The 14,483-nt window shown below is 45.7% G+C and overlaps 1 protein-coding gene across 1 annotated transcript in view; it reads left to right on the forward strand.

Annotated features, from left to right (window-relative positions):
* The window catches only part of LOC137320640 (solute carrier family 28 member 3-like), a 111,650-nt gene that overhangs the window by 38,209 nt on the left and 58,958 nt on the right, over positions 1-14,483 (forward strand). The window contains exon 7 of the mRNA XM_067982321.1: positions 6,664-6,777. Within this exon, the coding sequence (XP_067838422.1) occupies positions 6,664-6,777 (114 nt within the window). The remainder of the gene's footprint in view (positions 1-6,663; positions 6,778-14,483) is intronic.

Below are 14,483 nucleotides of genomic sequence, written 5' to 3' on the forward strand. Positions count from 1 at the left end.
TTTGTGCAAAATGAATGAATCATGACAGCTGCCAGGGAATCTGCTGCACACCTGCAGAAACCTGTTCTGGTGATCGCACACTAGTTGTGCACTGAGAGTGATAGCCCTGTCAGTTTATGAATATTTCTGGCTCATGCGGAGGTCCTCGAATAGCTACGTGTGCACAATCAATTGCGTCCTGCACCTGTGGGAAGCCAGCCAGAGAGTTGAAACCCACTGTCCTCTCAGTCTGGCTGATGTCCGTCGCGGGGGAAGTTCACATAGTTGGATAACCTGGCAGACAAGCCATCCGTCACCCGCCTTATACACTTGCGTGCAGATAACTGAGACACCCTGGAGATGTCACCGGTGGTGCCTTAGAAGGATCAAGAGGCGAAGAAATTGACGGCAGTTGCGACTTTAACTGCACCAGGCAATGCGTGGCCACCAGGTGCATCCGAGAGCAGCTCTTCCTGAAGGAGCCTGCAAATGTCTGCGACCACCTGGCCACTCAATATCAGCCTTTGTAGGCACTACTTCTCACAGAGGGTCAGGAAGCTTAGTCTCTGCCTGTAGACCCTCTCATAGAATCATCGAAAATTTACAACACAGAAGGAGGCCATTTGGCCCAACTTGTCTGCGCCGGCTGAGAAACGAGCCACCCAGCCTAATCCCACTTTCCCAAATTTGGTCCGTAGTCCTGCAGGTCACGGCTCGTCAGATGCAGAGCCAGGTATTTTTTTAAATGAGTTGAGGGTTTCTGCCTCTACTACCCTCTCAGGCAGTGAGTTCCAGACCCCCACCACCCTCTGAGTGAAAAAAAATTTCCTCATTTCCGCTCTCATCCTTGTACCAATCACTTTAAATCTATGCCCCCTGGTTATTGATCCCCCTGCTAAGGGAAATAGGTCCTTCCTATCCACTCTATCTAGACCCCTCATAATTTTGTACACTTCAATCAAATCACCCCTCAGCCTCCTCTGTTCCAAGGAAAACAACCCCAGCCTATCCAATCTGTCATCATAGCTAAAATTCTCCAGTCCTGGCAACATCTTCATAAATCTCCTCTGCATCCTCTCCTAGTGCAATTACATCCTTCCTGTAATATGACCAGAACTGTGCACAGTACTCAAGCTGTGGCCTAACTAGTGGGTGGTGCCTCTTGTGTGTTGGCCCCTCCATTGGTCACCTCTCTGCTTCCACCACCATTTCAGGCAGTGCAATCCAGATCATCACAACTCGCTGTGTTTAAAAAAAAATGTTTCCTCATGTCGTCTCTAGCTCTTTTGCCAATCACCTTAAATCTGTGTCCTCTGGTTAATGACCCGTCTGCTTTTTGAAGGGAGCTCAAAAATGAGTATGTGCTTCATGTAGTCTTGAGAACATTCAGAGAGCCCTGCATGGAATGTTAGAAACTGCAGAAGTGCAGCTCTGACAAGCCTACAACACCACGTGAGGGATTCATAAATCTGCAGTCCACTGTGGAACGATTGGCAATTCCATGAGCATCTACAGGGGAGGCACTGAGGACAGAGGTGCAAAGTCCAAGTTTTGTTACTCTCATGCGCGCTGTAAACTGCAGCCACTTAGATTTGGGGTTCCAACTTACAGGAGGCTCTCACTTTTTTGGAGTGGGCAAGCCAAAGGATCAGCTTGACCGTACCTTGATGGCAGGCTTTGCATTCCTCAGTGATGGCTAATGGTCTGTTTCCATGCACAGCCTGGGTGCACCTCTGGCGCAGGCCTGCCCCCCTAACAATTGCTTTTCATTGGGAACTGGCGGTGAAACAGGAGTGCAGCTGCAGTCAGAAGACTGCTAGGCCCAGAGAGCCTGCTGGAAGAGAAGAAGGTAAACTTCCTGTTGCTGTTGTGTTATTTGGGTTGCTCTCAGGTCAGAGAAGGATCTCAGTGTAAGCTTCACCACCATTTTTTTGGTTTCCTTGCGTTTAGGTGTGATGAGGAAGAAGTTGAGGCTAAATGACTGGCAATGTCCCCATCTGCCTTATTTCTATAAAAATGTGATTGTGCACCTATTGAAATCACCCTTATGCTAATTTGGGAAAGCCCTGGAAATCCCAGTGTAGTGGGTCTCTGACTCCTATACCTCTCCACAGTGACTGGGATCTGAGTGTTCGCAGGCACAGAGGAATATTGGCCTTCATAACTTGGTCACTGCCTCACTCATGAACCGTAGACGATAAAGGCAGACCATATTCAGTTGTGGGGAAAATGCTGAAGTCTATAATTAAGGATAGGGTGACTGAACACCTCGAGAATTTTCAGTTAATCAGAGAGAGCCAGCATGGATTTGTGAAAGGTAGGTCGTGCCTGATAAACCTGATTGAATTTTTTGAAGAGGTGACTGAAGTAGTGGACAGGGGAATGTTAATGTATGTTATTTATATGGACTTCCAGAAGGCATTTGATAAAGTCCCACATAAAAGACTGTTAGCTAAGATAGAAGTCCATGGAATCGAGGGAAAAGTACGGACTCGGTTAGGAAGTTGGCTGAGCGAAAGGCGACAGAGAGTAGGGATAATGAGTAGGTACTCACATTGGCAGGATGTGACTAGTGGAGGTCCGCAGGGATCTGTCTTGGGGCCTCAGTTATTCACTATTTATTAATGACTTAGATGAAGGCATAGAAAGTCTCATATCTAAGTTTGCCGATGACACAAAGATTGGTGGCATTGTAAGCAGTGTAGATGAAAACATGAAATTACAAAGCGATATTGATAGATTAGGTGAATGGGCAAAACTGTGGCAAATGGAATTCAATGTAGACAAATGTGAGGTCATCCACTTTGGATCAATAAAGGATAGAACAGGGTACATTCTAAATGGTAAAAAGTTAAAAACTGTGGATGTCCAAAGGGACTTAGGGGTTCAGGTACATAGATCATTGAAGTGTCATGAACAGGTTCAGAAAATAATCAATAAGGCTAATGGAATGCTGGCCTTTATATCTAGAGTACAAGGGGCAGAAGTTATGCTGCAGCTATGGATAGAGAGAAACTATTTCCGCTGGTTGGGGATTTTAGGAGTGGGGGCACAGTCTAAAAATTAGAGCCAGACCTTTCAGGAGTGAGATTAGAAAACATTTCTACACACAAAGGGTGTTAGAAGTTTGGAACTCTCTTCCGCAAACGACAATTGATACTAGCTCAATTGCTAAATTTAAATGTGAGATAGATAGCTTTTTGGCAACCAAAGGTATTAAGGGATATGGGCCAAAGGCAGGTATATGGAGTTAGATCACAGATCAGCCATGATCTTATCAAATGGTGGAGCAGGCACGAGGGGCTGAATGGCCTACTCCTGTTCCTATGTTCCTAAGGCAGACCATATTCAGTTAGATGTGCCTAGATCTAAACACCCAGCTTCTGCGATGAAGGCAAGTTGACGCCAAACACATCAGGTGGAATTGAACTGTGTTTATTTCACATAATATCCTCTTCCTCTTCCAAATCTAAGACTGTCATAGGAATTCCTAAAGGTGCTGAAAAACTCACTTGTTGCTAGTGAAATAGCAATTGTTGATAAGACACTTTTAGGGAAAAGATTGTGCAAGAACATCTTGCAATGCAGAAAGAAAGCCCAAACACCAGTAATAACTAATGCACCAAGATCATGAAAGAACAGGGATCCAAACATACAAATATATGAAAATGACAGACAGGAAAAGACCATCTGGTCCATCAAGCTTGCCCATACAGTTGTGATGCCTGAAGCATTAAAATTAGACACCCCCTACCCACTAGCAGCCATGCAATTTGGACTATCAGAAGCTGGGAACTAAATTAAAAAGCAAGACCTCATGGGTGGTGATCTCAGGTTTACTACCCGAGCCATGTGCTAAGTGGCATAGGGATAGGCTGATCAGAAAGGAGAATGCGCGGCTGAAGGAGTGGTGTGGGAAGGAGGGGTTCCATCTCATGGGATACTAGCACCAGTACTGGGAAAGGAAGGAGCTGAACTGGAATGGGACCAGAGTCCTAGAGGAAAGGATAAATAGGGTGGTGCATAAGGCTGTAAACTAGCAAGATGGGGGGAGGGATCTGGTAGCAATAACAAAAGCTTAAAGATAAAAGAAACAGGAGATGAGTCTAAAGGTCAGACCAGAATAAAGAATAATGGTCACATAACATAACATAAACTGTCAAGGAACAAATACAGTTATAAACCAGAAGTGTAAAAGGACTGTTAAAAATAAAGTAAAAGGAACAACTATTAAAGATGAATTAAACTGCCTGTACACTGTCCAAAATAAAACTGGGGAACTGGAGGCAATAATCCATTGTGAGGAACCAGATATAGTAGGAATAACTGAAACATGGCTATATAAAGAACAGGACTGGCAACTGAATATAAGCACTGGTGGTGACTCCTTTCATGACCTTGTTGATGATTGGGAGAAGGCTGATAATTGGCTGGGTTGGATTTATCCTTTGTTGACAGGACATACCTGAGCAATTTTCCATATTATCTGGTAGATGCCAGGGATGTAGCTGTACTGGAACAAGCTTAGCTGAGAGCATAACTAGTTCACGCGACATGATGGAGGATATCCTCAGTGTGAAGACGGGATTTGGTCTCCACGAGGACTGTGCAGTGGTCTTTTCTACCAATACTGTCATGGGGAAATGCATCTGCGACAGGTAGATTGGTGAGGACGAGGTAACATAGGTTATTCCCTCATGTTCTCCCACTGCTTGCTGCAAGGCTAGTCTGGCAGCTATGTCCTTCAGGACTCAGCCAGCTCAGTCAGTGTTGGTACTACCGAGCCACTCTTGGTGATGGATATTGAAGTTTTCCACCCAGAGTACATTCTATTTCCTAAAGGACATTTGTGAACCAGTTGGGTTTATACAACAATCGGCAGATTCATTTTTTTAAAAACTGAATTCAAATTCTCAAACTGCTGTGGTGGGATTTGAATTCATGTTGACAGAGTAAATAAGGAGAAACTTTCCGGTGGCAGAAGAGTCGGTGACCAAAGGACACATATTTAAGCTGATCGGCAAAAAGAGCCAAGGGTGACATGAGGAAATGTTTTTTATGCAGCGAGTTGTAATGATCTGGAATGCACTGCCTGAAAGGGTGATGGAAGCAGATTCAATAGCAACTTTCAAAAGGGAATTAGATAAATACTTGAAGGGAAAAAATTTAGAGGACTATGGGACAGAGCAGGGGAATGGGATTGATTGGATTGCTCTTTCAAAGAGCCGGCACAGGCACAATGGCCTCCTCCTGTGCTGTACCTACTATGATACTATGATGTTCTCTGGATTATTCGTTCAAGCCTCTGGACCACTAGCCCAGTAACACAACCGCTATGCTACCACGCCCAGTACTTGAAGAATTCTGCAGGCTGACCATTTTGTTTAACCAGCTAAGGTCAAGCATCCTGAACACGGGAAGGTTGGCAGATATTTAGGGCTCGTGGGGAGGGGAAATTAGTTAAAAAATTGATTTAAAACACACCTCAGGAATTAAATATCTTTTGCTCTGAAAGAATTAAATACTGTATTCATATGGTAAATATTGGGGCAGAACTTGCTCCCAAAATAACGGAGAGCTCAACAATGCGATTTGACAGCTGCGAATTAAAGGGACATCTCACACTACAATCATTGAAATCACTGAAAAATCACAAACTTGCTCATCCGTTCAGCTGGAAAGTAACTAATTATGCCACCAAAAGGTATACTTAATAATACCAGGTCTAAACTAAGTTTTAAAAGCGCGATAACTCTTTATGACTGCCAAACAACTAAAAGTTAAATTTTAAAAATATGGAGTCTCACATTACTCCTTATTTTAGTATTTTTTTAAATAATTTTTTTACTTTTCCCTTCTGTCTCTTTAATTTAATTCAATTATTTCTTTGGCTTTTTATTAAAAAAATTAAAATTTTTGTTTACAATGACTTCAAGAATGCTAACTTTAAATGAATGGAGTCTGCTTGCCTGCTTGTGGGTGCAACTTCTCTTCCTGACAGATTTTGTGGGCGTGTCTTCTATTCTCACAGACTGTTCCATGCGCATCGACTTACCCTGCTCAGAGGCTGAGTGATTGCGCACAATTTTTTTAAAAGTTCAAAATCAAGCAAGTCGACGTCACAGTGTCTGAAGTAAGTACATTCGTTAATTTAATTAGCAGGAGCTAAAGCGATCGTTGCCACACTGCTCTGTGCAAGTTCTGGCACAATGTGTTCATATTGCAATCAAAAAACACATTCTTTATTAAAAAAGACCTAACAATTAGGAAGTAATGAAGGGGATTCTATTCAAATGCATGTATGTATCCAGACCATCCAAATCCAAACCCAGGCAATGTAATAAAAAGGTACTCTGAATCATTTTTCAAAGTTTAAAAGCTCCGATCAACATGAGAAATGAAACAAGAAATATGACAGCAAGGTTACTGAAAGTGTGAAGAAAAATTGGGCTGTCTATATGTAGATTAAGTACCTTACATCCCCAGAAGAAATACTTTTGAACCTGAACATAGTGATTTTGGATTCAGCATCTGAAGCAGCTTGATTTTGGATTGATTTGGATCTGTAATTCAGTTGGTTCTCGCTCCCAACAAGAATAGCACTTAGTAATTAGATAAATGCTAAAATGACATCATGTAATTAAGTTCATCTTCTTAAATAGTTCTTATTGGGTTCACATCTAGGTAAAATGGAGCACTGTTTTCTGGGGCGTAAGCTTGCAGTTTTTGTTTGGACTCCTCATTCTGAGAACAAAAGTAGGATTCTATGCCTTTCAATGGTTGGGACAACAAGTACAGGTATGTGGAAGATCAGGAATTCTTTGAAAAAATTTTATAAGTGCATTGCACCTTTAAGTATTTATGCAATTACAGTTGATATCCTATGCCATTGCTCTTGGTATATAGGAGGATAAGTTAATTTATGCTATATAGTACACAATATATCAGAGCCACTGAGTTACGGTGATTGAATAATTGAAATTGTATTTTTATTACAAACTATTATGGGAGCATTAATATTTTTGGGTTTAAATTCAGTGATTATGTTCACATTTTTCAGGAAATTGTAAACCCGGGGCCTTGATTATTATGTTTGTTTAGGTATGTAATAAATGCTATCTCTTAGCTTTTTTTAAAAAGAAAGTCTAGGATCCAGTAGACGATGGTAAGGAAGATGCTCCATGTTGCAGCTAGGTAGGAGGTGTGTAGAAATATTGAGTGGAGGTGATGATCTAGTAGTGTTGGGAGGGTGGCCTGTGGGTAGGGGAGTACTGGGATAGTAGTGTTGGGGTGTGGAAGCATTAGGGATGGGAGTTGCTGGGTGTGGGAATACTGGAAGGGGGATACTAAGGAGGGAAATAGTGGGAGGAGGTTTGCAGGGTGCCGCTGAGAAAAGTGCATTTGTGGCTGTGGCTAGGATGTTGGCTGTTAGTTCTTTAAAATGTTTAGGCCTGAAATTGTACAGCTGTTCCAGTGGATTCCCACCATAAGTCCAGTGGGAGTTCACTGAAATGGCTGCAAACTCAGCCAGATACTGGATATGCCAGCTCCCGGACTTAAGGCAGAGTTTCCACAATGGCCTTGTGAGGACGGAACTTCCACCCGCTTGTACAAAGCCACCAAAGTAAGGGAGGGACTGGGCTAGGAGTGGTGACTCTCTAAGTTGGATGTTCCCGCTCTTAGGCCCTTAGTTAGGTCTCAGCATATCATTGGTGCAGGTACATCTGGGCCATGATTTTAACATGGCGGCGGGATCTTAGCAGGGGGGTGTATAATCGGGTGGGAAACCCGGAGGAATAAATCACGTGGTTTCCAGAGCAATTGCGACTAGATTGAAGCCACTTAACTGAACTTCTGAGTTTTGTGTCCTCAAGCTGCACAGCGGGCGAACTGCGCACCCGCATGACGCGTTTAAAGCCCACTATTTAAAGGGTCACCTCAACAATGCATTTTGAAGGAGAAAGGAGGCCACAATCAATATGCAATGTTCCAGAGCCAAGCCTGCACCTAGGTTCTCTGATGCTGCCTTGGAGACATTGCTGGGCACAGTGAAAAGCAGGAGGGAGGTGGTTTATCCAGCAGATCCAGGAGAAAGGAACCCGGGTCTGTCTCAAAGAAGACATGGCTGGAGGTGGCTGACCAGGTCAGCAGCAGGAGCATGGTGTCCCGGTTGTGGCTTCAGTGCAGAAAGAGATTTAATGACTTAACCAGGTCAGGAAAAGTGAGTACAGTTACTGATTCACCTGCATTCTGTGGTGAACATTCCCTCCCCTCCCGCACTGCCCTGCGAAGCCTACTCCATCACATCACTCCTCACACCTACTTAAGGCTCAGTCTTGACTTACCTTCATCTTCTGTGCACTTTTTCACCCCCCACCCCCCCCATTTGTGAACCCACCTCTCCCACTCATCCCAATCCTGATGCAATATGACCAATCTATCTGATAGTCATCCTCTGATGCATCTGCTTTATTGTCAACCTGACCCAAAGCAATGCATCCATCGGGTGACCACGTCACCATCACTCACTCATGTCTGTAATTTCTCCTCTTGTAGGAGAAGAGAGCGCAAAATGCAAGGGAGAGGACCAAGACTGGAGCAGGGCCTCCACAAATAGTGGCCCTCACAGAGGTGGAGGAGGAGGCGTTGCAGATAAGCCGGATGGTGGAGTGGCTGGCCGTAGAGGATGGTGAGACTGGCATCCCGCAAACGTCTGGTGACAGAACTTTAACATCCCTCACACTCAACATGGATTGATGTTATCAATGATTGACCTGTTGCGCACTTCAGTATGCTCATCGTAACATTACTTCTGCGATGATTATTAATATTGCTGTGTGTTCTCTTCCGGGGCGTCACGGACTGAAGAAGTGGGCGAGGGCGATTCCTCAGAGGAGCTCCCTGCCTCTGAGGACGCATCGTCTCATCTTAGCAAGACATGCACGAGCGCAGATACTCACACCTCGGTAGGTCCTATTAGAGAGATAGTTGGGTTGTCACCTGGTGAGTCACCACACACAAGTGAGCACGAGCAGACACTGGTGGCAGGAGCTGCTGTGGAGAGTCCCGTGTCGGAGGGGAACACTCCGCTCCAAGCTCTGCTCAGCTTGGCACTGATGCTGATCCCCGGGGGCCATCCTTGAGAAGGAAAATGATAGAAGTGCAGGAGCAACTTTGCGAGGGAGTGGAAAACGTGCCATGCACACTCTCCACAATAGCAAAGAGGATGGAGGCGTTCAACTCCATCACTAGTGGATTGGCGGTGAAGGTAAGTGTGGGAATGTCTGCGATGGAGAGAATGGCAGCCTCCATTGAGCTTCGAGCACGGCTCACAAATGAGTCAATTCAGGCACTGGCAAAGGCTGTGCTGACTCGGTGAACTACGTTCTGCTGCCTTAGACAGGCAGACAAATACATTAGCACTGGCCTTATAAGGCATCATGCATGACCTCCAAACTGTTGTCCAGCAGAGTGGTAGGAGTGATGTGGCCCTTGCCCTGGAGAGTGATGATGGCGAAAGGGGACACGAAATTGTGACGCCACTCAAAGTGCTCCCACGTCTCACCCCGTTGCCCACCCCCCCTCAACCAGTACCCGCAATGCTGCCTCCTCTCCAAATGTCCGAGTCTTCCCCTGAACAGGTGCAGGTGGAGCAGTCTTTGGAGGGGCCCTCACGGGCTCCAAAACCCAAAGGTTGTAGGCTGAAAGCAACTAAGCAATCCGAGCATGAATCTGAGCAACCTGTCACCACCTCTGCTGCAGCCACAGGGGATGCACTATGTAGAAGCTGTAGGAAGAGGAAGTCGAAGGTTTTGTAATCACCAAGGTCTGCACAAGTGTGTCTTGACAGACTCATGTTTTTCATTTATATTTGGTTTATGTTAAAATCACATTAAATGTTATGATTATCACCACCACTGCCACATCTTGCCCATTCTTGAGTCCCTTTTGTGAAAGTGCCCTTACATGTGGTTGCTCATGAAAGGTGAGACTTGATGCCACCCATTGGGTGCGCTTGCAATGGGTGTATGCGTCGTTGTATGACTGTTTTGTGCCACCTGGGGGTGGGGGGGCGGTTATGGTTGTGATGGTCCTTAAAGGTAGTCTGAGTACTTGGCTGTAGTCACTTTGCAGATCTCCCTATGAGAATCTGTCAAATATGAGTGATTCCCTGGCATGACGGGCAGCCAGATGAGAAGCTGCTCTGCCGATGGGTCGCACATGGTCCTCATTCTCCTCATTCTCCTCATCCTCCTCCACATCGTGTTCTTCAATGTTGATGGCAGGTGCGGTTGCTTGTGGAGCACATGGGAATTCATCCACTGGTAACCCTCTCTGTTGGGCAATGTAGTGCAGGACGCAACACACTAGTATGATTCTACACACCCTCGCTGGTGATCGATCCAGGCACCAGAAGCGCATCTTCAGCAGTCCTATGAGTTGCTCTGTGACAGACCTGGTGGTGCTGTGACTGCCGTTGTACCGTTTCTGTGCCTTGCTGGTGGGGTTCCTCACAGGTGTCATGAGCCATATCTGCAGGGGGTATCCCTTGTCTCCAAGGAGCCATCCCTTAAGTGTGTCTTGTGCGTGGAAGAGGGCCGGGATGTTGCATTTGTGCAGAATGAAGGAATCATGGCAGCTGTCCTGGAATTTGGCACACACCTGCAGAAACTTCTTCCGGTGGTCGCAAACCAGCTGCGCATTGATAGTGATATCCTTTTCTGTTGATGAACATTCCTGGCACATGTGGAGGTGCTCGGATTGCTACGTGTGTACAATCACTTGCGCCCTGTACCCATGGGAAGCTGGCCAGAGAGTGAAAACCAACTACCCTCTCAGTCTAGCTGATGTTGTCGATGGGGAAGTTGACGTAGTGGGATGCCCTGGCGAACAATATAGGCAAACGTCTGAGAGATCCTGTTGATGTCACCGGTGGCGCCCTGGAAGGATCTGGAGGCGAAGAAGTTGAGTTCAGTGGTGATTTTAACTGTGACAGGCAATACATGGCCACCAAGCCCAGTCGGGAGCAACTCTGCATAAAGGAGCATGAAGGCGACTCAATCTTAGTCTTTGTAGGCAGTGCTCCTCAGAGAGGTCCAGGAAATTCAGCCTCTGCCTGTAGACCTTCTCACGAGGGTAGTGCCTCCTGCGATGTCGACCCCTCCGTTTTTCCCTTCTCTACTGTTCTGCAGGTCCCTGTGGTGCACCTCTGTCTTTTGAAGCTGCAACTCCCATAACTGCACTCCATGCCTGGCGTAGATGGTGATGTGCCTCCTCCTCAGATGTAATGCTGAATACATCCATTGCGCCCCCTATCCTGATGGTGTCAGTTTGAGGGGGTCCAAAATGCAGGTAAATATGTTTGAACAGAAGAATTCTGAGTGTGAAAACAGAAATCTGAGTCTAAACACTAAGAACTCCCAGCCAAATGTTTGTCTGAGAGAACTGCTTGTCCAGCTGCAAAATCTCACCTTTTATCCCCATTTGTCGATCACTGGTTTAGATGTCCAAACGGCTGCTAGCTGCAACTTGCTTCCGTTTCCATGGCATGTTTGAGGCCACGGGAGACACGTTCAAGCAGAGTTAATATAGTTTGTCTGCCTTAATCCCCACAAATTTAGTTGATTTAAGTATTTCAACAATGTTAATTCCCCCTTTAAATGCCATCCTGCCGGTTTTAATTGCCAGCGGGACTTACAGGTTTCCGAAGTGCGCACGTCTGGGTGAAACTCATTTTTCGGCGTGTTGGAGCCGGGACTCATTCCCGCTCCAAACTTTTAAAATTTTTACTGCCACCCACTACCAACCCACCAGGGGTTAAAATCATGCCCCTGGTCTCACCGGGCATTTCTGTCCCAAAGCCGCGAAAGTGCGGCCTACCTGGGCGTCCAGCTGGGGTTGGAGCCTAGAACCCTGAAGCTCGGGGAGGGGGGGGAGCATTCTACGTGAATGGCCAGATTCCTTTTGTGTGTGGAAGCACCCGACTCTTGCCCAGCAGGCAGCTTATGATGGTGTTTCCTGGTTCCTTGGCAGAGAGGTGTGCTGATGGATGGCTCATGGAAGTCCCTCCACATACCCCGTCATACCCCGTAAATTTTGGCAGGGTCAGTGGTAGAGTTCCACAATGGAGTGCTTAGGTTGCACCTTTACCAATTTTCTAGGCTTTTATGATATTTACTAATTTAGTAAAAACGCAGTAGGCACTTTAATAAAAAATTAAAGCTGGTTCACTATTAGGGTGGAAAATCAGATAGGCTGTAAAACATGAGCACTATTTTCTGCTCCTGATAGTCCTATCTGAACTGCTGCCATGTGTTCTGTGCATGGAGGCATTATCCCTGTTTGTATAATTATATAGTGAATTTGTCATCATTTCTCATGGGAAATTGGTTGATGTGGAGAGGATGATTATAGGGCTGATTTTCCTGGGGTCCCTCCGCTCTAGTGCTAAACAAGTGTACTGCACCTGTCCAGTGCTGGGTTCTCCTCTATTTATTGTCTTGAGCCATGCCCTCGATAGTGTCAGTGCTGGTGCTAGGACATAGGTAATCAGGCCTCTCAAGCCTAAAACTACCTTCTCTGGCCTCAGTGATTGGGACTTTCTGACTGCTGATCTCCATCTGATCTTGAATGGTCCAAACTCCTGAGGATGTCCTAAAAATAGTAGAGATTGCCTTACAGTTCTTCAGCTTGTAGGGGCTCAGGGACAGCCATAGCACCAGCATTTTCTGGCAACATTTATTGCCCATCCTTAGTTTCCCTGAGGGCATTAAGTATCAACCACATAATAATGGCCTGGAGTCGCATGTAGGCTGGTAAGGAGTGGTAGCTGCCCTTCTCTGACACGAGGAAATTAGTTGGATTTTTAAAACAATCTGACAGCTTTTAAGGTAATTTTTTCTGGTGTTAGCCCACAAATGACCAGATTTATTGAGTTCAATTTCACAACTTGCCATGGTGAGATTATGAACTCACAGCTTCTGTGGGATGCCAGGAGCACTCCTTTTGTGCCTCATTTTCATGGTTCCGTCTGGCCTGTACTTGGAGAAGGCACGGACTAGGCTCACTATTAGCTTAGGGCAGCGTTAAAGGGATGGAGGCCTGAATCTTTGATCCTTGCCCCTTATTCCTGATGCTTGCACCTTAGAAATGCTCTGTTCCTGGGTGTTAGGTTTAGGAAAATCAGCCCTAATATCTTATAATGAAAAATACACCACTGTGGTCGTAGATTATAGGTTTTGTTGAGACTAAAGGGAATGTTGGTTAATAATAAACAAAACAATGTAAAGTAGATTAAATGATGAGAGAAATTATGGTGCATTTAGGAAGGGAAATGAGAAGCGGCAGTATAAACTAAATGGTGAAATTTTAAACGGATGCAGATGAGAGAAACCTGGAAGTTTACATACACAAATCTTTGAAGGTAGCAGGACGAGTCAGTAAGGCTGTTAATAAAGCCTATGGGATACTTGGGTTTATTAATAGTGGCATAAAAGTACAAAAGCAAGGAAGTTATGGTAAATTTTATAAATCACTGGTTAGACCTCAGCTAGAGTATTATGTCCAATTCTGGGCACCACACTTTAGAAATTATGTCAAGGCCTTGGAGAGGGTGCAGAGGAGATTTACCAGAATGGTACCAGGGGTGCGGGAATAAAAACAGAAAATGCTGGAGAAGCTCAGCAAGATTTATTTCAGATCTCCAGCATCCGCAGTATTTCGCTTTTTAAAAAATTCTTTCATGGGATGTGGGCGTCGCTGGTGAGGCCGGCATTTATTGCCCATCCCTAATTGCCCTTGAGAAGGTGGTGGTGAGCTGCCTTCTTGAACCGCTGCAGTCTGTGTGGTGAAGGTTCTCCCACAGTGCTGTTAGGAAGGGAGTTCCAGGATTTTGACCCAGCGACAATGAAGGAACGGCGATATATTTCCAAGTCGGGATGGTGTGTGACTTGGAGGGGAATGTGCAGGTGGTGTTGTTCCCATGTACCTGCTGCTCTTGTCCTTCTAGATGGTAGAGGTTGTGGGTTTGGGAGGTGCTGTCGAAGAAGCCTTGGCGAGTTGCTGCAGTGCATCCTGTGAATGGTACGCACTGCAGCCACTGTGCGCCGGTGATGGAGAGTGAATGTTCAGGGTGGTGGATGGGGTGCCAATCAAGCGGGCTGCTATGTCCTGGATGGTGTCGAGCTTCTTGAGTATTGTTGGAGCTGCATTCATCCAGGCAAGTGAAGAGTATTCCATCACACTCCTGACTTGTGCCTTGTAGATGGTGGAAAGGCTTTGGGGAGTCAGGAGGCGAGTCACTTGCCGCAGAATACCCAGCCTCTGACCTGCTCTTGTAGCCACAGTATTTATATGGCTGGTCCAGTTACGTTTCTGGTCAATGGTGACCCCCAGGATGTTGATGGTGGGGGATTTGGCAATGGTAATGCCATTGAATGTAAGGGGAGGTGGTTAGACTCTCTCTTGTTGGAGATGGCCATTGCCTAGCACTTGTCTGGCGCGAA

This window comes from Heptranchias perlo, chromosome 4 (genome assembly GCF_035084215.1).
Source record: "Heptranchias perlo isolate sHepPer1 chromosome 4, sHepPer1.hap1, whole genome shotgun sequence".
Taxonomy (NCBI): domain Eukaryota; kingdom Metazoa; phylum Chordata; class Chondrichthyes; order Hexanchiformes; family Hexanchidae; genus Heptranchias; species Heptranchias perlo.